This window comes from Podarcis erhardii (assembly GCF_964252035.2).
Source record: "Podarcis erhardii genome assembly, chromosome: 2".
In the NCBI taxonomy this organism is placed as follows: domain Eukaryota; kingdom Metazoa; phylum Chordata; class Lepidosauria; order Squamata; family Lacertidae; genus Podarcis; species Podarcis erhardii.
The window spans coordinates 107,559,228-107,584,229 of NC_138498.1; the positions used below are offsets into that span (position 1 = coordinate 107,559,228).

Below are 25,002 nucleotides of genomic sequence, written 5' to 3' on the forward strand. Positions count from 1 at the left end.
CCTTCACATGTGGCAGACTTGTAAAAGGGTAAAAGAGTGTTGGGAAATAATCCATAATGAATTGAAGAAAATGTTTAAACGTACTTTCCCCCCCAAAAACCAGAGTCCTTTTTGTTGGGGATAATTCAGACTGAAATCCCCAGGTGTCAAAAAAGGTTCTTTATGTATGCTACTACCGTGGCCTGTGTTTCGTTAGCCCAAAAATGGAAAACGAGCGAGGTCCCAACCAAAGAAGCATGGCAACTTAAGCTGGCAGAATACGCTCAGCTTGCAGACTTAACATATAGAATAAGAGAACAAGAAGAACATACGTTTAGAGGAGATTGGAAAATGTTTATTGACTATATGGGGGGAAACTGTGTAGACATGAAAACACTGGCAGCGTTAAGATAAATTCAACAGTGTAAATAATTTTTGATGGATGCAATAATGGAATACTGAATGGTTTAGGTTTTGTAAAAGATGCAGGGATGTGAGATATGTAAAATGAACCATGGAAAGAGAAGAAGGGAAGTCACTGATATTTTAAGGATGTTAAAATGAGTACTTTAAATTGTAAAACAGAAAATCTAATAAAAATTATATATAAAAAGCAGAGTCGGCCATGCTTCGTGAGCAGCACAGGTAGAAAGCACAGGGAACCAAACTCCAGAAATCCATCAAGCCGAGAAATATTTACTGGGACCTCCCCAGTAAATGGGTTGGGCTGGGAATACCCTGCAACTGAAACCCTGGAGAGCTGTCCATGTGGACAATAACAAGGTAGATGGGCTTCTGTATAAGGCAGCTTCCTTGGAAGTCAGACCCTTGGAAGAAAAAGCAGGATCAAGGCGAGGCAAAACAGACAGGGAGAGTCATGCTGCTGCCCATTCCTCTAGCAGGAAGAACGTTCAGATCTGCTGGGTCTTCGAGCAGCCCAGATTCTTTCAAGCTCCAGCTCCGGAGAAAGGGCTTCGTTTAATTAGGTCACTCCTCTCCACTGCACCACCCTTCCCTCCCAGGAAGAGCTATATAGGTTTCTGACAGCTCTGGCTTCTCTTTCTTCACATCCGTCACTCAAGCCAGCTAGGAACGGGGGTGGGAGAGAACCTAAAATCCACAAATACCACCAACCTGTGGTGGCCTAAGAATGGAATCCTGGCTTTGGTGCAGGGTTCAGTTTGGGCTTAATTTTTGAATCAGCTCTGCATGTGAAACTGTGACTATGCCTTACCCCTCTCTACCCTATATTGGCTGCTCTAACTGGCAGCAGAGATCATGGCCACTGGGCCCATCACACCCTGGCAGATAGAAGGGGAAGAAATGGAGGCAGGGGGAGATTTTACTTTCTTGGGCACCATGATCACTGCAGCTGGTGACAGCAGCCACGAAATTAAAAGACGCCTGCTTCTTGGGAGAAAAGCAATGACAAACCCAGACAGCATCTTAAAAAGCAGAGACATCACCTTGCCAATAAAGGTCCGTATAGTAAAATCTATGGTTTTCCCACTTGTGATGTATGGAAGTGAGAGCTGGACCATAAAGAAGGCTGATTGCCGAAGAATTGATGCTTTTGAATTATGGTGCTGGAGGAGACTCTTAAGAGTCCCATGGACTGCAAGAAGAACAAACCTATCCATTCTTAAGGAAATCAGCCCTGAGTGCTCAGTGGAAGGACAGATCCTGAAGCTGAGGTTCCAATACTTTGGCCACCTCATGAGAAGAGAAGACTCCCTGGAAAAGACTCTGATGCTGAGAAAGATGGAGGGCACAAGGAGAAGGGGACGACAGGGGACAAGATGGTTGGATAGTGTTCTCGAAGCTACCAGCATGAGTTTGACTAAACTGCAGGAGGCAGTGGAAGACAGAAGTGCCTGGCATGCTCTGGTCCATGGGGTCACGAAGAGTCAGACACGACTAAACAACTAAACAACAACGACAATTGGCAGCAGCTCAGCAAGCTCTCAGGTAGAGGGTTCCTAAGAAACACAGTTCTATCTACACTCCACGGCAGCAGCTTTCCAGGATTTCACCCCACAAAGGATGTTCAAAAGCTCTAAACTTCATGCTTCACAGCTTGGGCCTTCTCTTCCAGAGTTGAGCCCTGGCTTGAGGCCAGCCCCATTGCTTAAAACAGCCTCCCCCAGCCTGGTACCCTCCAGGGGTTGTTGGCCTGCAATTCCCTCACTACTGAGCATGCTGATTGTGGGTGCTGGGATCTGTAAAAAAAGGTAAAGGTAAAGGACCCCTGGACGATTAAGTCCAGTCAAAGGCGACTATGGGGTTGTGGTGCTCATCTCGCTTTCAGGCCAAGGGAGCCAGCATTTGTCCACAGACAGGTTTCTGGGTCATGTGGCCAGCAGGACTAAACCGCTTCTGGTGCAATGGGACACTGTGACGGAAGCCAGAGCACACGGAAACACCGTTTACCTTCCTGCTGCAGCAGTACCTATTTATCTACTTGCACTGGCGTGCTTTCGAACTGCAAGGTTGGCAGGAGCTGGCATAGAGCAATGGGAGCTCACCCTATCATGGGGATTTGAACCGCTGACCTTCTGATCAGCAAGCCCAAGAGGCTCAGTGGTTTAGACCACAGTGCCACCTGCGTCCCTGCTGGGATTTGTAGTCCAACAATGGCCAGAGGGCACCAGGTTGGGGAAAATTTACCTACTAATTAGATCCTTGATACTGAAAGGTTCTCATTGCCCTGTTGGTGGACCTCTTTACAGTAATGAGCTTGTTAGTCACTCTCCTGTTCTCTTCCTTACATCAGCTGTCCAATGTAGAAGCAGCCAATATAACCAGCAGCCTCAGCTATATGCATATCCATACCATAATACTACCCCCAATGCAGAAAAGGAGAATGTGGCAACAGGGGCAGATTTACATTTCCAAAGACTCTCCACTTTCATTTAGAGGGGGAAACTAAATTCTTAGGACTGGCAAAAGTGCACTTGGAAAAAAGTGGGCAAGCAACACTGCCCAAAATTTATGAACTTAAAAGCTCCCTCTGAGGTTCTCAGTGGTTTGCACTGTGCAACCCCAGCTCCTAGCAGATTTTTAAATTATTGTTGTTATGTATTAACTTTATGTGCTGCCCTTCATCTGAGGATCGCAGGGTGGTTTACAGTACAAACACGGAATTAAATTCTGCATTAAAAATAAGCCGAATAAATTTGCAAAAAAAATCCCCTTGGTGCAATTCACACAGTCCTCCATGCAGTTGTACAGACTGCAAATTCCAGCTTTCCTTGGTGGTGGTAAAGGTAAAGGTAAAGGGACCCCCGACCATTAGGTCCAGTCGTGGCCAACTCTGGGGTTGCGGCGCTCATCTCACTTTATTGGCCGAGGGTGTACAGCTTCCTGGTCATGTGGCCAACATGACTAAGCCGCTTCTGGCGAACCAGAGCAGTGCACAGAAACGCCGTTTACCTTCCTGCCGGAGCGGTACCTATTTATCTACTTGCACTTTGATGTGCTTTTGAACTGCTAGTTTGGCAGGAGCAGGGACCGAGCAACGGGAGCTCATTACGTCACGGGGATTCGAACCGCCGACCTTCTGATCGGCAGGTCCTAGGCTCTGTGGTTTAACCCACAGCGCCACCTGCGTCCCTTTGGTGGTGGTAGTGGTGGGGAAATCTGGATCGTCCAGGCACAGAACCTTTGCTCACTTGCTTAGTACCGCGCTTCCCCCACCGACTGCCGCCACCTTTGGGCCGGCGGTTGCCTGTTTGCGCCTGCCTGCTTTAATCAGCTGCCTGCAAAAAGCAGACATGGCGTTAAGGAGTGCTCCCAGGACATAAATATTTAACCATAAAGACCAGAAAGCTAATAATTACTCTATTAACAGCAGCTGGATGGCAGGAGATCTTTGTGCAGGGCCCAGAAGCACAGCCGGCAAGTGAGCGACGCACTTGGCAGCTGGCAGCACTCTGCTTCAGCCATGCCTGTTTGCTGTCACATTAGAGCATTTACCGGCCTGACCCAGGGTAATAATTACAGGGCCATTAAGGCCAAGAGCCAGGACGCTTGCGTGCAAGGAGAAGGGTATTTGCTCACAGCACACAGCAACAGCAGCAGCAGCAGCAGCAGCAGCAGCTTCCTCCACAACCTCAAGCAGTGGAAACCAGCAGATCATCGGGATGACATCATGGGCTTCCCCTGATCATAGAGAAGTGCTGGGATAAAAGAACTCAAGAGCCCGTGGGGCCAGACCATGGGTAGGCAAACTAAGGCCCGGGGGGGCAGATCCGGTCCAATCGCCTTCTAAATCCGGGCCGCGGAGATTCTGGGAATTGGCGTGTTTTTACATGAGTAGAATGTGTGCTTTTATTTAAAATGCATCTCTGGGTTATTTGTGGGCCATAGGAATTCATTCATTTCCCCCCCAAAAAATATAGTATGGCCCCCCACAAGGTCTGAGGGACAGTGGACCGGCCCCCTGCTGAAAAAGTTTGCTGACCCCTGGGCAAGACCAATGGCCCGTCCAGTCCAGCGTCCTGTTCTCACAGAAGCACAAGAACTCCTTCTGTGGTTTCCAGCAAGCACTGCTGCCTCCAACTGTGGAAACAGATCACAGCCAGCAGCCCTCGACAGCCCTCTCCTCCCTGAATGAGTCTAATCCTCTTTGAAAGCCACCCCAGTTGGGGGCCCATCGCTGCCTCTGGTGGGAGGGAGTTCCACAGGTTAACTATGCGCTGCATAAAGAAGCTCTTGTTTTCAGGTGTCCCGAACCTTCCAACGGTCTAGTTAACTCTGTGAAATAGATGCATGGGAACAGAGGCCGGGTTCAGCTGCCAAAAGGCAGACCTAGAGGACTAGCTCCCTCATTCCCTCGCACACATACAAGGGAAACAAGGAAGTACAGAAACCACAGCATCTTGGAGCTCCGCGGGAAGCTCCAACCCCACCCCGACGCCTCTTCCCAGGAGCAGTTGCCGCTGTGCTTTACGCATTTCGACAAAGCTGTCTCCAGACCCAGAGCTCCTCGGCGGATCTGAGCGCATTGTGCAAGCTTTGTTTAATGGGTTTAGCAAAAGCGCATTCAGGCGCGGCTTAGCCAGTTTGCTAAGCCACATTACTGTCCTGCGCGCATCTTACACGGCGTTAATCCCGCCGCCTGCAGACACCCAGGAACGCTTCCGCAGCGGAGGGGGCCACACCTTGCTCCCAAGGCGAACGGCAACAGGGGAACAGACTCTGCACCACAGGGCCCATTTTGCACAGCCTAGCCGATCGTAATAAGAAGGTGCAAGAAGGTGCGATCCTGCCTTCAAGCGTTTGCTTGAAGCTCCCAAGATTCTTTCCTCGCGGTGCCAGACTACCCCAGCTTTTCTGCAGAACGTTTTGAGATTAGCTACCTTCACGTGCAATATTAACACAACAGAGATAAGTATCCATGCGGGGGGGGGGGGGACACACACACATACAGCTTCCCCCATTAAAATGTGGCACAGGCTGGTAAATACGTTGCTGCGGCACAATTCATTTGTTAATGGGGCACATGCTGATTAGATTGAGACGACAGGGGGCGGTCACTCAAATGGGTGGTCTAGCAGGCAAGCTGCTTGGCTGCACTCGCACGGGACAGGTGGGAGAGGCCTGATTGGATCCTCCAGGCGCTTGAGGCTCCCTCGGCCCTGTTGTTAAGAAAGCAGACAAACCCCCACAGGGCAATACTGAGCGATGCCCTTTCCTTCCGCTCAGCCACAGCTTCAGGCAATCGGGAGTGCAGGGATGTGTACGCTTGCCAGCTTAACTACCAATATGCCTATTTGGCTTCAATTAAGCTTCCCTGATCCAGTCTGCGGAGACAGACAACCGCGGGGGTTTCCTTCTGCCTGGCCTGCCAGTTTGCCTAGGCACTGGCAGGCTCCCCTCTCTCTCTCTTGGGGAAGGGAGGGGAAGAGAAACAACCCCCCCCCCCATTCTCCCAAGCTAGCATGCGCTGCGCTCCTCTCACGCCCTCCTCCTACTCCCAGCGGCCTCAGCATGACTTGCCCTGCGTGCCTCCTGCCTGTCAGTGCGCTCGGGAAGTGGCAGGTAGCCAATTAAGTTACCTATTGTAGTAGCTGCTGGCCCACCGGAATGCCCCGCTTCCTCCGCTGCGGCAAACGCTAAGTGCTTTGTTGCCATGGCCACGGGTCCAGAAGATCTGAAAGCCACGCGCAGCCGTCTCCTTCCTCCGGGTTGGCAAGGCTCCCCCAAGCCGAGATATACGAGGGGCACAGCTGAGCCTGCCAGTGTGGCAGGGCCCCCTAGTGCCGCCATGGAACTTTCAAGAGCGTGGCTACCTTGCCCGCAGCTCTCCCCCCAAAAAATCGGCAACGGCAGAGCTGCTGGGCCTGAGGAGCCACACGCTCCCGGGATAAGACACTTGTAACGCCAAACACACACACACACACACACACACACACACACACACCCCAATGTCATCACCCTTTGGGATAAAGGGGCTGGAGCCTCCCTGGCAAGCAGCCCCCAGAAGACACTGGAACATGCCTTTTCCAGAGCAAAAGGAGGAGGAGGAGGAGACCACAGCTCAGAGGCACAGTGCATGTTTTGCATGAAGAGGGGCCCCCCAGGTTTATTCCCTGGCAGTTGTAGCCTTAGTTGTTGTTGGGATCTGCCTGTCTCGAGAGGTGATGGAGTGCACGGCCCAAACTACCATGCTGGCAACAGAGTGACCTCTGCAAATACCACCCAAATTTAAAATATGCAGAGGGAACAAATGCAACAGCCAGGCCACACAACGGACAGGATGGCAGGGGAAACAATAACATCCTGTACTCAGGGAAGATAGTTACGGGTAGGCAGCCGTGCTGGTCTGCCGTAGTCGAAACAAAATAAAAGAATTCCTTCCAGTAGCACCTTTATATGCCTGTTGCCTTTGTCCATGGAGTTTTCTTGGCAGCGATACTGGAGTGGCTTGCTGGTTCCTGCTCCAGGTGGATCACGTTTGGTCAAAACTCTCCACTATGACCTGTCCATCTTGGGTGGCCCTGCACGGCATAGCTCATAGCTTCTCTGAGTTATTCAAGCCCCTTCACCACGGCAAGGCAGTGATCCATGAAGGGGATCTTAAAAAGCAGAGACATCACTTTGCCAACAAAGGTCCGTATAGTTAAAGCCATGGTTTTCCCCGTAGTGATGTATGGAAGTGAGAGCTGGACCATAAAGAAGGCTGATCGCTGAAGAATTGATGCTTTTGAATTATGGTGCTGGAGGAGACTCTTGATAGTCCCATGGACTGCAAGAAGATCAAACGTATCCATGCTTAAGGAAATCAGGCCTGAATGCTCACTGGAAGGACAGATCGTGAAGCTGAGGCTCCAATACTTTGGCCACCTCATGAGAAGAGAAGACTCCCTGGAAAAGACCCTGATGTGGGGAAAGATGGAGGGCACAAGGAGAAGGGGACGACTAAGGACGAGATGGTTGGACAGTGTTCTCAAAGCTACCAATATGAGTCTGGCCAAACTGCGGGAGGCAGTGGAAGACAGGAGTGCCTGGCGTGCTCTGGTCCATGGGGTCACGAAGAGTCGGACACGACTAAATGACTAAACAACAACAGCACCTTAGAGACCAGCTAAGTTTGTTACTGGTATGAGCTTTCGTGTGCATGCACACTTCTTCAGATACCAAGTGTGCATGCACATGAAAGCTCATACCAAGAACAAACTTAGCTGGTCTCTAAGGTGCTACTGGAAGGAATTCTTTTATTTTGTTCAGGGAAGATACAAAACCAAGGTACTGTCTCCGAGGCAGGGTGGATATGGGAGGGCAAGGTTTGGCGGCACCATCTCATTTGAAATACAACATACAATTAGACCTAAGGGTAAAAATCTCGAAGTCAGACAATTGCACAAGTGACAAAGTGCGAACGGCGCTGGAGGAAGATCAGCCAACCACACACCTGAATTGGGGGCGGGGGGGGGGGGCTTTACAGTGCTGCCAAAGATAGTTTGAGATAAATTTCTGTAAGTACATTAATTTCCTCAATTGGGAGCCATCATGAAAAGATATTACCGTATTTTTCGCCCTATAGAACGCACTTTTTCCCCTCCAAAAATGAAGGGGAAATGTGTGTGCGTTCTATGGGGCGAATGCAGGCTTTTGGTGAAGCCTGGAGAGCGAGAGGGGTCGGTGCGCACCGACCCCTCTCGCTCTCCAGGCTTCGCGGACCTCTCCGCAAGCAGCGGGAGCGCTCCTGCTGCTTGCGGAGAGTTGCCTGCGTGCTGAAGCCTGCGCGCGCTGAGCTCAGCGCGTCCAGGCTTCGCGGACCTCTCAGCAAGCAGCGGGAGCCAGCGATGGGCTCCCACAGCTTGCAGAGAGCTGCCTGTTTGGGGGCTGGGGTCGGGGGAAGCTCGGGCGGGCCTCCCCCGCCCCAGCCCCGCGCCTGGGGGGGAAATAATTTTTTTCCCTTTATTTCCCCCCAAAAAACTAGGTGCGCCTTATGGGACGGTGCGTCCTATAGGGCGAAAAATACGGTACCTGCCTGCGGGCACAAGCGACCTTCCTCTTCAAATGGAAGGGGCACAAGCAAAGTCTCCTCTTACACCAATGGACAGAACAACAGACAGCTCTAACGCAACTCTGGCTGCAGCCGGGGGGGGGGGGGTAGGGGAGAAAGTGAGCAGAGCGCATTCCCGAAATTTGAAACACTATTCTGAAACATTTAGCACTATCTCACTTGTATGCTATCTAGATTTCAGCTTTGTGATTTTCTTTGCTATGAGCTTTCGGTTCGTATAACCAATTCCTTACTTGCTACAGATTGAGGGTGTGTGTGTGATCTGTTTTGGTTCAGACCTATAGTTCTTAAATCTTCTAGGTTTTTCATCTCTCTGCCTTTCCAAACTCATGTTCCTTGACAAGAACTGCATTTGATTCGAGCCAGTTTTAGTTTCTTATTGCAATCAATACCCTGACATTTTTAGAAAAGCACTTCAGATAGTTCAAGACTTGCCTGGTTAATGACTCAAGAGGCCGCTGGTTGGATTAAGGGTTGGAAGTAACACTCCAGGGCTTCAAGCCACATGAGAGAGTCTTTCATATGTTTAAAATAAGCACATTGCTTTTCCCCATTCACTGACGGGATCTGCAGTTTCCCCCCAATATTTTGCTATTAATATTTTGCCGAGGCTAACGAATGCACCACCAAATTCACCCTCTTTCGTATGTACCGTATTTTTTGCTCTATAAGACTCACGTTTTCCCTCCTAAAAAGTACGGGGAAATGTGTGTGCGTCTTATGGAGCGAATGCAGGCTGCACAGCTATCCCAGAAGCCAGAACAGCAAGAGGGATTGCTGCTTTCACTGCACAGCGATCCCTCTTGCTGTTCTGGCTTCTGAGATTCAGAATATTTTTTTTCTTGTTTTCCTCCTCCAAAAATTAGGTGCGTCTTGTGGTCTGGTGTGTCTTATAGAGCGAATAATACGGTACTTTAAAAGAAAAAATCACGGCGCCCATCATTGACTCATAAATGACAATTTGATCAATTTCCTTTGCAATTTAGCCCCCCAAAATCTTTTCGTTTGCATTTCCTCTAAATACAACTAAATCTGACATAACGCCGACCACATCTCCAGCATAAGGCGGCTGGTAACCTGTACATCTTTTCAAGTTCAACAGAGCAACAGCGAGACCACGTACAGTGGTGCCTCGCAAGACGAAAAGAATCCGTTCCGCGATTCTCTTTGTCTAGCGTTTTTTTCGTCTTGCGAAGCAAGCCCATTGACGGCTTAGCGGATTAGCGCTATTAGCGGCTTTTAGCAGCTTATCAGTTTAGCGGATAAGCAGATAAGTGGCTTAGCGGCTTAGAAAAAGGGGGGGAAAGGGGGGGAAAGTCAAAAAAACTCACAAGACGTTTTCGTCTTGCGAAGCAAGCCCATAGGGAAATTCGTTTTGCGAAGCGCCTCCAAAACGGAAAACCCTTTCATGTAGCGGGTTTTTCGTCTTGCGAGGCATTCGTCTTGCGGGGCACCACTGTAGTTCCTAAAACACTGCAGATCCTGGTCCCGAAACAATTTCACGAGGCACTAACCAATTGTTGCCTTCTTCCCAGACTCCCTACCCACCCAAACGTGCTCAAGCACTTAAAACAAATCTTTACGACGGGTTTGTTCAACCCCGCAGGAGAGGAAGAAGAGAGACACAATTTACAGAGTCGAATTTGGAGCAGTTGTTCAATAATATTCCATCGAGCCATGCCTGCATGGTACCGAAAGCTTCCTTCAGGCGGCCCAACTTCTCTTGCCCACAGATGGCGTGGCACCTTCTTCCCCAAGCCCCCAATTCCAGCATTCATGGGCACAGCCCCCTGCTAGCCATGCCTACGTTTTAACACAGTCCTCTAGCATTCCAAAGCAAGGTGCAGAGAAAGTGCCCCCTCTGGGTGCTTTACAAACAGACATAAACAGGACACTTTGCTAGGTGTCCCTGGATTAGCTGGGCCACACGCATGATCTGAAGCCTGGAAGCAGAACTTCTGGCATCGCCCAAAATGTCAACCCACTCCCTTTTTTCAGAATTAAAAATTCTAGAGCTCATGGACAAACTGAAAACTGTGGGCGGTGGGAAATCCCTAAAGCTGTAAAAGGGCTAAGCAGGAATTTTTAGGGATATCTGGCTTAACTTAGTACAGTGGTACCTCTGGTTAAGAACTTAATTTGTTCCAGAGGTCTGTTCTTAACCTGAAACTGTTCTTAACCTGAGGTACCACTTTAGCTAATGGGGCCTCCCACTGCCGCCGCGCCACAGCCACGCAGTTTCTGTTCTCATCCTGAGGTAAAGTTCTTAACCCGAGGTACTATTTCTGGGTTAGCGGAGTCTGTAACCTGAAGCATCTGTAACCTGAAGCATCTGTAACCCGAGGTACCACTGTACTGCTTCTTGTGCAGCCAGTACAACCCAGTGAAGTTTCTCGACCCCCTCCAGCCTCAAAGGGCTGCCATCCCCCAAACTCAGTGCTTTTCTTCCTCTCCTCATTCTGCTAAGTCGGCACCGGGCCCAGAACTGAGGCAGCAGGAGCAGACATCTCAGGTGGCAGAATCCGGGTGGAACTAAAGAGCAGCAAATTGCCACTTTAATTATATTTTTGGGCAGCGGGTGCTTTTTCCTTGCGGCGGCACTTGGCGAAAAGTTTCCAAACAGCCTCCTGAGAAGGAAATTTGTGTACATTTGCATGATCGATTCCTTCCTAACGCCTGGTTTTTCTAAAGGGGGGAAAGGAGGGTTTCCTTCGTGTGCAGCTGCTTGAATGCTGCCCCCATTGCTTCTCCTGCAGACCACTGCCCTTGCCTTGTGCAGCTTGGCAACCTGCCCCAACCCTCCGCTCTCCAAAGTAATACAAGCCTCACTCCGTCTCTCACCTGCCTTTGGGCACTTCCAGAGGACTGCTGCCCAACCTTGAGAAGTTCTCCGAGTGGTTGGAAGAGGAGGAGCTGGAGGACTTGGCTTCGAGCATGCCCTGAACGGGCAGCCGTTCCTCGGACGGTTGCGGCCGACCCCACAGGACTGTCTGTGGGGAGGAGGCACAGTTCTTCCTCCTGCAAAACATTAAAATTAAAATAGTAGTACAGAAGCACCTACTTGGGCTGCGAGTGCCAAGCCAAGTGGGGAAGAAGAAGAAGAAGAAGAAGAGGAGTTTGGATTTGATATCCCACTTTATCACTACCCGAAGGAGTCTCCAAGCGGCTCACATTCTCCTTTCCCTTCCTCCCCCACAACAAACACTCTGTGAGGTGAGTGGGGCTGAGAGACTTCAGAGAAGTGTGACTGGCCCAAGGTCACCCAGCAGCTGCATGCGGAGGAGCGGAGACGCGAACCCAGTTCCCCAGATTACGAGACTACCGCTCTTAACCACTACACCACACTGGAAGTCTAGGCTGCCTCAAGGCAGGTTCCTCCTTGCCTCCTAACTGCTCCACTCCCTCTCCACCAAAAAGGCTCCCAGGGAGGTCAGGCCAAAGGTTTACAAGTACTCCCCTGGACTCTCAAAATGCTCAGACCATTAACTGGAGCTCAGCATCCTCTCCAAAGAGAACAGAAGACGGGGGGTCGCCCATTCCCATAACCGTGGATCTTCCCCCCCCCCTTTTTTAAAAATAATAATCTATACAACAAGAAAAAGATATATATATATATATATATAGATAGATATATATATATAAAACACTTCTATTCCACCTCTCTGTTAGAAATGGCTCACGGTAGCTAACAATAGGTTAATCTACTGAACTTTTGGAGTTACACTGTCATAAAAAAAATATAGAAATCCCAGAATACAAAGGGACAATCACCCTCCAGCAACACAGCAAATCACAATCAGAACAGGAGCTGAAAGCTATTCATACCCTAAAAGCCTTATTAGAAGATTTTTAGCCGTCAGGTGAAAGACTGCTGAAGAGGGCATTTACATAGCGCTCTGCAGCCTATAAAGTCGCTATTATTCCCATTTCGCAGATGGGAAGGCTACGCCCAAGAGAACAATGATAAGCCTAAAGTCGGCACAGTGAGTTTATTGTTGGGGCAAGATCTGAAGCAGGAAACTTTCCAGCTCACCTCCCCTGCTCTGAGTCTCTCTGCTACTACAGCAGCTCTCTCGGGGCCAGACCCCAAGCACTGCCAGCAGCTGCCTATTCTGCAGTTTTTAATTCAGGTTCCCAAGACAATGGGGCTTTGCTGCTGCTGCTGCTATGGAGATTCACTCTTTTGATTTCCAAGCACCTGATATTGTGAAGCAAAGCTTGGATCCTGTGCTGAGAAGGGCAAGATAGACCCAAACTTGACTGGGATAAGCTTGCACTGAGTGATAGGTGCCATTTCTGCACTCTGAACATTTCCATGACGTTTATCACCCGCACGACCTAAAAACCTCAGGACTTCTCCCCCCTCCTCATATTCATCGTTCCCTCACCTTCTATCATTCAAGCCCTTCCAAAAATACAGTGGTACCTTGTGTTAAGAACTTAATTTGTTCTGGAGGTCTGTTCTTAACCTGAAACTGTTCTTAACCTGAGGCACCACTTTAGCTAATGGGGCCTCCCGTTGCCTCTGAGCGATTTCTGTTCTCATCCTGAGGTAAAGTTCTTATCCTGAGGTAATATTTCTGGGTTAGCGGAGTCTGTAACCTGAAGCGTCTGTAACCTGAAGTGTCTGTAACCTGAGGTACCACTGTACTGAAATTCTGAAGACAGGCTACATTTTGGAAGCAAGCTAAAGAGTACGCAGCAAATACAAATCTTCGCAGAACTGATTCTCAGCAGAGAAAAAAGATTGGGGGGGGAGGGGGACAGATACAGGCTTAAGAGCAGAATTGTGACAAAGTTGCTCTCTCTTCCATCTCATTCTGCTTTCCCAGGTGTTACCACGCAGCCTTGGGGGCCATCTCCCCACTGCCACAGAGAGGTGCCAGGAATTCTTTGCCCCAAAGGGTGCATTCACAAAGGGTTTCCTATGTCTAATGTAGACGTTGCTAGGATTAAGCAGGATAGGATTTAGGTGAATCCGGAAGGTGGGCTGCAGCCATTGCACAGCGGCACCTTCTCCCCAGCTGCTGTGATCACAGGAACACCTGCAGGCTGCCTTTAGCTACGGCCAGATTTGCACAAATAATAATTAAAAAACCACCCCTCTCAATTGCAGACACACATAGCCCTGGAAGAGCTATAGGGCTGCTTGTGTTCAAGGGGAGGTTTGGTGCAAGCCAGCCCTTAGCAGCTGGGAGACCTGAACCTTCCACAGCCGTTCCCCCTCCCTGCTGCCCCAATGCTTTCTGTTTCCCTCGCTGCCCGCTGAGCGATTATCAGAGGCCTGGCTTATTACCCCTTGCTGCGCACGTTAATAAGGGCTCTCCTGAAACCCCAGGATTTCCTCGCAAGACCCTCGGCGACTCACTCTCCAGAGCGGCAAGGCAGCGGGGACAGGCTTTGGAGAGCCTTTTTGCGCTCCCTTGCCTTGTGATTGCTGCATTGTGCGCGGGCACAAGGCTGCGACTTAATGAAGTGCCTAATAACACAGCCACAGGCACTCAAGCAGGCAGGCAGAGAAGAGAGGCAATTAAAAAAAGAGAGAGGCTTTTAAAAACAGGACAGGGCTCCCTGCAGCTTCCGCAACCTTCCCAGCTTTTGTGAGGGGGGGGGGAGCACGCGGGGGGGGGGGGAGAGAGAGAGAGAGGCCCAGAACTGGCAGCTAAAAATGGGTTTCCTTGCATGGAAGAGATTCGATTTTCTCCCTTGCAGGCAAGAAGAGCCCTGCAGGATCCGGCCATCTAGCCCAGCATCCTGTTCTAGCAGTGGCCAGCCTGTGGGAAACCTGCAAGCAGGATGCAAGCACAAAGGCACTCTTCCCGCATCCTGCGGTTTCCAGCAACTGACATCCAGGAGGACCGGTGCCTCTGACTGTGGAGACAGAGCGTACCATGGTTTGCACCAAACCGCCTACATGGCCGATGTCTTATGCCAAACTTCTGCAACCTGGCACCCTCCAGATGATGTTGAGTTCCAAGCCAGTGTGGCCAATGCTGCTGCAAGGGATGATGGGACTTGTAGTCCCAACACACCGGGGGAAACCATGTTGGAGACAGCGACCCAAGGAGCCATGGCCCTTTTCACAAATGCACATCTGGGTTAAAGGTGGGTCTCGGGTCAGAGGAGACTGAATAAGCCAAGGTCCCTTTCATCTCTACGATTCCTGGGCTGAGTACCAACTTCCTCCTTGTCAGCAGCTGGAGTCAGGTGTAAAGGTAAGGGTAGAGGGACCCGTGACCGTTAGGTCCAGTCGTGACTGACTCTGGGGTTGCGGCGCTCATCTCGCTTTATTGGCCGAGGGAACAGGCGTACAGCTTCCGGGTCATGTGGCCAGCCTGACTAAGCCGCTTCTGGCGAACCAGAGCAGCGCACGGAAACGCCGTTTACCTTCCCGCCAGAGTGGTACCTATTTATCTACTTGCACTTTGATGAGCTTTCGAACTGCTTGGTTGGCAGGAGCAGGGACCGAGCAACGGGAGCTCTCCCCCGTCACGGGGATTTGAACCGCTGACCTTCTGATCGGCAAGTCCTAGGCTCTGTGGTTTAACCCACAGCTTGATTTTATAAAATCAGGAAATGCGTATTTAAAAAAATTGAATAATGGATGATTGTCAGAGAGGTTGAAGGAAGTCTAAAAGAGAAAATATGTGATAAATTTAGATTGGATACTATAAATGTATGTTGGAAAATTTAATTTTTTTTTTTTTTTAAGTGGTTTAACCCACAGCACTACCCGCGTCCCAGAGTCAGGTGTAGGTCAGTGATAAAAACCCACGATGTCAATGAAGTTAACTCTTTATTCGAAGAAAGCAAAACAGCGCAGGCCAAGTGATCCCAGCAACTCTTCCCCGTAGGTCTTGCCCCAATGAGGCAGTTGCAAGGACTCAGAGTCCCTGCCTTTCCACGGCTGCCTAAGTCTCCTCCTCTCCAGGGTTTATGCCAAACAATCGGAGACTGCGCCTGTGTACAACCAATCTGTCCTCTGCTCTTTTCATTTCTCTCTCTGTTCTGGGAGACCTGGAGGGAGGGGGAGCTGGTTGCAGCAGCAGGAGGAGACTCCCTGTATTCTTCTGCAGCTGGCCTCCTCTCTCTCCTGGCCTCCCTCCTCTCCAGCTTCTGAATCAGGACTGCTCTCTGTCCCAGCTTCCTCCTGCTCACTAAACCCTGTTGCCTCTTCAGCTTCCGACGCCTCCTCCTCCCAAGTCTGCTCCCTCTTCTCCCTCTGGCCACTCGTCGTTGTGCCACCACCAATCCCCTGGCTCTGAGCCTTCCTATCTTGGGGGGTTCCCCAGCTGGTGCCTCCTGACACTCCTCCAAGTTTCCCTTCCAACACATACAACAGCCCTCACTGGACCAGGAATATCCTTACACATGCTGTAAATTGAGAAATACAAAGATAGTGTGCATGCACAATAAAGTCCTCTGGCTACAGAATCTGCCTTTCAGCTCAGAATTCCAGACAGGCCTGCACACAACTCAGGCAACCCAGGGCAGCTTCCAGCTCCTGCGGAATCATCTGCCAGCCCTTCTTTCCCTGCAAGGTTTTCACTGTCAGCTACCGTGTGCCGCCTGCAATTTGACTGGGGTGCTGAGCAGACTTGGCAGGGCCACCATTCGAGGGCTGCCCATGCTCTGAACAGCTCTCTCTCTCTCTCCCCCTTGCACTTCAAGAAGCCAGGCATGCAACAGCAAGCTGAGGGTTCACTGTTGCCCAGAGGAATTCCAGCTGCCTCTCAGCACAGCCCTGATTTAGCTCAGAATAATTGCACTGTAAAATATCATTAGCACACGTGCTTGGGGAGGAGAAAGAAAAATTAAACTGAGCAGGGCAGGCCCACGGGCAAGGCTCCGAAATCCCCAGCCTTTGGCTCCCTACCCTCCCGTCATGTGGGAGTGCTTCTCCTCTTCTCTCGCTAGCTCCTCTCCCGCATAGACTTCAAGGTCCAGGCCAACAGAGGGGAGGGGAGAACAAGCTCCCCCCTCCCCCCGTAGAACGACCTTCACTGTCAAGGATCTGCCTATCCTAGGGCCAAGTTGTATGTCATGCTTGGATGAAATTGGTGGGCTGGTTTCCCCCCTGGATTTGAGAGCCTTTTCTACAGAGGAAGCTGCCTTATTCCTAATCATCTAGTCCATCTGCTTAATCATCTGGACCATCCAGCTCAGCATTGTTTACGGTGACAGGCAACGGCTCTCCAGTTTCCCAGAAAGGAGCCTTCACAAGCCCTACTACCAGCAGATCACAGAGCGGCATTGCGGAATGTAGGATGGCCAACTTTAGCCCTAGGAGGTGGATTTTGTGCATTCAAGATGGTGGAGGGGGGGTAGAACCCTATATCCATTGAGTCACTCCTGCCTGACTCCCGCCCCTTGGCTTGGAAGGGCCCCCCGTGCCCAGGCTGAAGAACATTCCTAGTTATAAGTGAGAGGGTTGCTATCTGTCATGGATGCTTTCGCTGAGATTCTTGCATCGCAGGCAGTTGGAATGGATGACCCCTGCGGGACCCTTCCAACTCTATGACTGTACAGTGGTACCTCGGGTTATGAACGCTTCAACTTATGTTTTTTCGGGTTACGAACGATTGTAACCCGGAAGTAAGTTGTCTGAGCTTTCGGAGGCTTCGCCACTGCCTGGAGGCAAACCCGGACATCCATGGGGCCTACGGAGCTCTCGGAGGCCTCTGCGAATGCCGGGAACCAAGTCAATTGTGACTGTGGAAGAGGACCCTGAGCCCCCATCCAAACAATGAGTGCACGTAAGAAAAGAAATAAATGTTAATTTTTTTCCTATCTAAAATACTGTCTTATTTATTTTATAGTACAGTACGTTGATTATTGGGACGCGGGTGGCGCTGTGAGTTAAACCACAGAGCCCTAGGACATGCTGATCAGAAGGTCGGCAGTTCGAATCCCCGCAATGGGGTGAGCTCCCGTTGCTCGGTCCCAGCTCCTGCCAGCCTAGCAGTTCGAAAGCACATCAAAGTGCAAGTAGATAAATAGGTACCACTCCAGGTGGGAAGGTAAATGGAGTTTCCGTGCAAACTGCTCTGGTTTGCCAGAAGCGGCTTAGTCATGCTGGCCACATGACCCAGAAGCTGTACGCCGGCTCCCTTGGCCAGTAAAGTGAAATGAGTGCCGCAACCCCAGAGTCAGTCACGACTGGACCTAATGGTCAGGGGTCCCTTTACCTTTACCTTACGTTGATTATTGCCTTCATTTTATGGATCAATGGTCTCGTGAAACAGTAAAATTCGTGTTAAATTGCTGTTTTAGGGGGTGTTTTTCATCGTCTAGAATGGATCAATCCACTTTCCATTACTTTCAATGGGAAAGTCCGCTTCAGGTTAAGAACGGACTTCCGGAACCAATTAAATACTTAACCCGAGGTACCACTGTATAATGTCCCAGAGGCTTTCTAATTCAGTACTGGGAGAGGAACCAGTGAGGTGAGAGGAATGCTCCGTGTGTGTATGGGGTACCAGACAGGCCATTTCTGACTTGACAGGTGCCCTCTGCCAAATGAAGGGGTTCCCCAGGGCCTCTGCAATAATATTGGGTTTATATGCATGCCTAATTTTGCACCTGGGTGTAGTGTGAGGTGTGTTGGAACCTCAGCCAGCCCAGCAACACACCGAGGGTGAGGTTGGCTCAAGGCACCATCGGGGGCACTACTTCAAAAATTGGGAAGGGTGAGAGGCCTGGATGTAGCTGCTGCTACCTTAGGCCCTGTCTAAGCTGTTGTAACGGACTGCTTTTGTGGCACACGTTTACGAAAGCCATGCACCCGCCGCCCCACATACACCTGCCCCATGGTTGAAGGCACATGCATACACGCACACACGGTCTTACCAAGCAGCCTGTGTTTGGGACCCTGCTGGCATCAGCTCCACTGCTTCGTAGGTGAAGCTCCCTGCCGCCCCAGGTGAGTTCTCCATCACGAGAGAGAAGTCGCTGCTGAGACTAGTAGGGCTGCCCCGGTCCCTCTGCTCTGGAACACAAAGAAAGCAACATCGGACTACCTTTCTTCTATAAAGTAGCAAACCCAGCATCCTCACAAACAAACTTCACACGGAGATCCCCACCACACATGAACTCACACAACAGTTCATTTTAATATTTGCGGCCTAGGACCCACATACCTGCGGGACCACCTCTCCTGGTATGCCCCGCGGAGGACCTTAAGGTCCACAAATGAGAACATTTTGGAGGTCCCAGGTCACAAGGTGGTTAGATTGGTCGTAACTAGGGCCAGGGCCTTTTCAGTACTGGCCCCAAATTGGTGGAACGCTCTGTCACAAGAGACTAGGGCCCTGCGGGACTTGACATCTTTCCGAAGGGCCTGCAAGACAGAGCTGTTCCGCCTGGCCTTCGGTTCAGACTCAGTCTGACCCTTATGTTTCCCTCCCCTTATGGTTTTGATGAGGCTGCATTTTAAATTGCATTTTAACCTGTATTTTAAATTGTGCCCCCCCATTATGTTTTTACTGTAATTTCACTGTTGTTAGCCGCCCTGAGCCTGGCTCTGGCCAGGGAGGGTGGGGTATAAATAAAATTTATTATTATTAACAGCTTTAATCAGAAGGAGAAACATCTGTTTGCTTACTCATAATAAATAGCTCCTATGTGATAAGCAGGAGGTTCGGAGGCATATTTTGGATTCAGTTTTTCAGTACAGTCCATACAAGTCTAACTGTAGTCTTGCAAAAAGAACAGGAGCTTGTTTATGAACTCTATGCAAACAGGTATCACATGAGATTGCATGTACATTCTGCAGTTATGCTGAAGAAGCATAAGATTACCGGGTGCAAAAGGTTTTTGTTTTTTTAAAAAAGTTAAGAAAACAAGCTTCACTGCCTAATGAGATTTCAAAACTGGCGTATTTTTTTTTAAGGGTGTGGGAAGGTGAGGAAATGTTATACAGTGGTACCTTGGGCTAATAACTTAATTCATTCTGGAGGTCCATTCTTAACCTGAAACTGTTCTTAACCTGAGGTACCACTTTTAGGTTAATGGGGCCTCCCGCTGCTGCTGCACCGCCGCAGTGCGATTTCTGTTTTCATCCTGAAGCAAAGTTCTTAACCTGAGGAACTATTTCTGGGTTGGCGGAGTCTGTAACCTGAAGTGTCTGTAACCCGAGGTACCACTGAAATGTGGTTCCATTGGGCGTCCCACATCATAACCAGAGATGGGTGCAAAAGGTATCAGCAGACATTTCCATAATGAGAAGAGCGTGAGCTGTTTATTCAGTTGCTTATTTACACTGACCACGGAACTTGGCTCTTTTTTCCACGGCATATATGTAGCTCCAATCCTGCACTTCTCAGAAACAGCCAAACCGTTTCCAAGCTGCAGCTGAGAAAAGCATGGCAGAACTTAAGAGGGGCGGCTGGTTTTTTTGTTTTAATTATTAGCAAAGATGACAGTTCAGTGATCTGTCACAAGGCTGAGCATTACCACCTGCAGTGGTGAGCGCAAGAGTTGCCAGGCTCTCGTTCAGAGGCAGCACCTGTTTATTTAAGAGCTCAGGAGGGGCAAGGAAAAGGTGGGGAAGCTGCGGCCATGCCAGATGCTACCAAACTCCCAAATGCGTAGCAGCTCCAGGGCAGCAAAGCCAGGAATCGGGACCACAGGGAACTGCCTGGTGCCTGCCAGGGGTTGAACATGTGCTCTGCCACTGAGCCACAGCCTCTCCCCAAAGAGGGGGCTGATGGGAGTTGTAGTCCGACATCTGAAGGACCACAGGTTCACTACTCTGGGCTAAGAAGACGCAGACCCAATTTGCCCACTCTCCTCTCCTATCCACTGTGTGGGTCACAAGTAATAAATGGGCCAATAGTGAGGTGGGAGTCACAGCTGCTATATCCTCTTGGGGCACCGGAGCTTTTCTTTTTAAAGACAAACAGGCAGTCTTTTACAATCCTAGTCAAAAGCAAGCAGTCCTTTGCCCACCATCAGCAAAGCCCCATGTGAGAGCATTGCGGACTCAGACCTGCTTTCAGATCTCAGCTGGGGGGTTGCTGGGGGTTCCCTAGGGCAACCCCCCACCTTTCCAAGCACAGCTCCCCACCTGCAAAATGGGAGGGAACAGCATCTTACGTTTTTCACCCGTGATGGGAGATTCCCCCCCCCCCGTAAGAACCAGGGACATGTATATACTCTGGGCACAGAATTTAGTGCCAAGTTCTCTGACCAGAAAATGCTGCAGCCCAGTGGATTAGGCATATTAAGCACATCTGCATGACTGCTTTGATTTTGCGTAACTTTAAAAACTGCTGCTGGGATTGTCAAGGGGAAGGAGGACTTATGCAGGAAAGTCAGTTCACGCCACCATCACTGGAAATCTTATGCAGCATCTGCACAGTACCAGACGACTTGAAACAGTCGTGGCTTTTCTTTAAAAATCCTGCGAACTGTACTTTGCTGAGGGTCATGAGAGTTGTTAGGAGCTACAAATCCCACAGTGGTTTAACAATCAATCCCTCTTCTGAGGTTAGCTGTATTTCAGTGAGGGGAAATAGGGATCTCCTTACGGTTCCCAGGGTTCTTTGGGAGAAGCCATGACTGTTTATAAAGTGATACTTTAAACACCTAGGGTAGATGGGGCCTGACTCTGCCCCCTCTCTAGATCCTGAAATTTCAGCAGGCACTGCACACATACTCTTGGGTCTTCCAATCCTAGAGGACTGGGCAGTTTGTGTATGTGTGCTTTGACCAGGGTGATAAGTTCTCAGGAAATCGAATTATTGCCACATTCTGCGGCAGCACATGCACACCAATTACAGTTGTCTGGTTATCTCAGAACACACACTTGTCCCTCAGCGGTTTCAAGGATTTATCCCATAGGCCCTTATGTAACACGCATGGTTGTGTCCAGCAAAGTCATCCCATGTACACCGTTTGTGGAATCAAATTTCTCTACCCCAAAAAAGAAAAATGTTCTGGGGGTCCCTCGGGAGCACATTTGGGGAGGGAAGGGGGCATGCAGGGAAAGAGGGAAAGTTCCATTGCACTAACAGAAGTCTTTTTGCTAACAGGATGGCATTGCAATAGTACAAAAATCTTTATGGAGGGGAAAACTTGAAATGGGAAGGAACTCCAAGCAGCCCAGTGATGACTGAGCATGGTCGGGGGGGCTGGTTGACTGTTTGCGAGGAAATAGAAAACTGGTGAGGGGCAGGCAGAAGGGGGAGATAGCCTGCAAGTGAGGAGTGCTCTACACTGCAACATTTTGTTGCAGGCCCCATTTGTTATCCTCATTTTCAATCAGCAGCTGGAGTAGATTTCTGTTGCAGTTGTGTGAACTAGAGACACCCATATTTTCTGGAATCTGAATCCAGTGACCTGGTCACCTTCCTGTGAAACTGCAATGAGCTATGGCTCTCAAAGGCTTTCCCCAAATTCCCCTAGTGAGCGAAACCTTGCTGCCCCACCCGCCATCAGAAAGCAGACCCAGTTGAGGCTAGAGGGGGAACTGGTTAGGAGGCGGAAAGAAACACTCACTCAGCATACAGATCTCTTCCAAAGTAAATCCGGGTGGCAGGCTCTTCCGTCTAGGGCGGGGAGAGACAAAACATGACAAGTCATCAGATGCCACTGAACCTCCAATGGAAAATGGACTTGGAAACAGTATTCCTCCAGGTCTTGACTGGTTAAACAGCTACTGACCAGGAGGGAATTTAGCCCTGCCACTGAAGAAAGGAATTTTTGGAAGTATTTGGCTTAAAAAAATACAAATACAAGGGGAAGTGATCTCCACAAGAACTTGCGAGATTTTGACAAGGTCTTGTGAGAGCTCACTGGAAACTGGCGCTGGTGCTGTTTCTCCACTGCCAGCCTGGCGTTGGGGGCCTCTGCTGCCTGAGGTGGCAGCCTCACTCTGCCTCATAGTTGGGCCGGTAAACAATAGGAGTTTGTTCTGACTGGGCTCTGCCCAGAAATCTCTTGCTAGCCACCATTTGGAGAAGGAACTCTGAACACTATCCATACCATTAATTTTTTAAAAACAAAAAACAAGCAATCTTAGAGCCGAAGAAAACAATTCTTAAAACCAGCCATTTGGGGGGGGGGGTATTTCATTTAAAATCCAAAAAACCAGGTAATCTGGGGGACATCTGTTCTCTCTAGTGGGAGAGAACATCCCACATCGCTGTCCTGTCACACAGCAAACCACAACTGCTGATGGAACTGCAAGCAGGATATCTCCTTTCAGACCCTAAGGCATAGGCTGGCATGCAATGGACTTGGGTCCCCTGCTGTATAGGGCTCTATGGTAAACACCTTAAATTGTGCCCGGTAAGAAAGAGACAGCCAGGGAAGCTCTTTAAGGATCAGTGACACAATTCCGCTTTGGGGCACCTGGCTGCCAAATTCTGCACTGCTTGCTGCTTCTGGACCATCTTCAAGGGGTGTGATGCTACTGCCACAGCTGCAGTGCTGACCCACCCCATGCGCTGACCAAACTCACGGCCACTTTTTTTTTCTTATGTAGGACTTTGCAGCCCAAACCTCTTCAGAGAAAGTGCTGTGGCCCCGTTTTCGCTGCTTTCCGAGTGAAGAATAAATTAAAGCAAATTGGGCCAAGGCACCTGGGTCTCCCATCTCCCAGTAGAAAGAGCGTGCGCTAACAAGATTCTCCGTTCTTTTAGGCTGCTTTTGGTAGCAGGAAGCTCCTACTGTGGGCTCTCCATACCTTGGCGGCTTAGCAGCCGAGAACTCCTCGGAGGTGATGTGCTTCAGAAAATCGAAGCAGAAAAAGAAGATCTGGAGCCGAGAGAGAGAGAGAGGAGAAAACGTAAGAGAGAGCAAGGGGCGACAGCACTTGGTAAATGACAGCTGTGATACTGTACGCCTTCCTCATCTCTGCAGGAAGGGGGCCGTCGCCACCACACAAGCCTAGCAAGACCCCCTCGTAAGCCAACACTTTTCCAGGGGTCTTCTGCTAGCCAGGCCTGAGCGCTGCTTGTGAGAAGGCAAAACAACACAAACGCACAGAGCTGACATTATTAAAGAGGAGACATGGCTATGGAAAGGTGTTGCACATGCCCAAGTCAAGATGACCGGAGGGTCTAGGAACCCACAATCACTTTGGCATCCTGGAATTTAAAAGAACAAATCATGGCGCAGGGGTTTTATTTGAAGAGGAAGACCCAATCAAGGATGATTAGGCAGCCACGCTTACACTCAGTGGCCAATGCAGCCGAATTTCAGTCAAGCATCCTACCAACCAGAAACCTGTGGGAAGCCCATAAGCAAAACATGAATGCCACGAGCATTTTCCCATTTGTGATCTCTAGCAACCAGTACTCATTATGACCCAACCTTATCCACCACTAGTTTGCCCAACACTCCTTTTTTCAGAGCCATCCAAGTTGGCAGCCATTGTTAAATCTTGGGGTGGTCCAACCCCCAGTTTAACTAAGGCACAGGGCAAAGCACTGCTTCCTTTTTTTTTCTGCGATGAATCGCCACCATCCAGCTTCAGGGGCCAATTCTGCCTTCGACTGATTATGCGAGAGGGAGAAAAGCTTTTATCTACTTTCTCTACACTACAGAAGGAGAAAAACCCTCTATCCACTTTCTCCATGGTGCTATCATGTCTAATTTACTTGCCTTTTTTCTCTAAACTGAAACACGCTGATCGCTGCACCATTCGACATCTCCTGCCTACAGGCTTGCTGGAGGTTTCTGCTCTGGGCCATTAGGGGAAGCTGTTTGGCTTTCCGTGGCAAAGGATGCAAATTTTAAAGCTTATCCTGCTAAAATTTCGGGTGCAGATAATACCTGCATGCCTCCGGCGACCGTTCCCTCACCCCACCCCCTCCCTGCCAGGGTGGAGTCTGCCATGGGGTGCTGACATCACTGCCGCTCTTTTGACACCCCCCCCGCCAGCGACACTCACCTCCTCCCCTTTGCTGAGTCGATCCACTAGCATGTGCCTGCGAGAGAAAGAGGGAAACCGAGTAGCGTTCAAACTCAAGAGCAAGCAAGGAAACAGAGGCTGGAAGTCTGTTTCTCCATTGCCCACCCAATGTTTCTCCAGACTATGAGCAGAATTCACACAAGAGGGGAGGATCTTGAGACAGGCTTAGCTCGGAGCTTTCCTTCCCCTGCTAGCTGTGATGTAGGTTGGACTGAAGGTCTCCTGGCAAACAGGTTCCAGTTTGCCAATGCTGGATTTGCTGGTCGCATAATCACCAGCTAATCTGGGAAGGACAGAGCCTTCAATGGCAGCTTTAAGTTGTACTACGGTGTTTTAGTATTTTTTTTTGGAAGCCGTCCAGAGTGGCTGGGGAAGCCCAGCCAGATGGGTGGGGTATAAATAATAAATAAATAATAATAATAATAATAATAATAATAAAAAGTTAAGCTTCTATCTGCATGGTCTTGGGAAATCAGAGATGCCCTTCTATGATCAGTGCCCCAGTACACAGATTATCACTCATAGCTATAGGCTGGGAGCACAGGTGCAAATGTGTGCGAGGGTCTCCATA

General features: G+C 49.8%; 1 protein-coding gene across 3 annotated transcripts in view; it reads right to left on the bottom strand.

Annotated features, from left to right (window-relative positions):
- MTMR14 (myotubularin related protein 14) overlaps window positions 1-25,002 on the bottom strand; it is an 88,860-nt gene that overhangs the window by 19,795 nt on the left and 44,063 nt on the right. For all 3 annotated transcript variants that reach the window (XM_081852788.1, XM_081852787.1, XM_081852789.1), the window contains exons 13-17: window positions 24,411-24,447; window positions 23,202-23,272; window positions 22,013-22,062; window positions 18,362-18,500; window positions 11,354-11,530 (exon numbers count right to left, since the gene is read on the bottom strand). In XM_081852788.1, coding sequence (XP_081708914.1) covers window positions 11,354-11,530; window positions 18,362-18,500; window positions 22,013-22,062; window positions 23,202-23,272; window positions 24,411-24,447 — 474 coding nt within the window. The remainder of the gene's footprint in view (window positions 1-11,353; window positions 11,531-18,361; window positions 18,501-22,012; window positions 22,063-23,201; window positions 23,273-24,410; window positions 24,448-25,002) is intronic.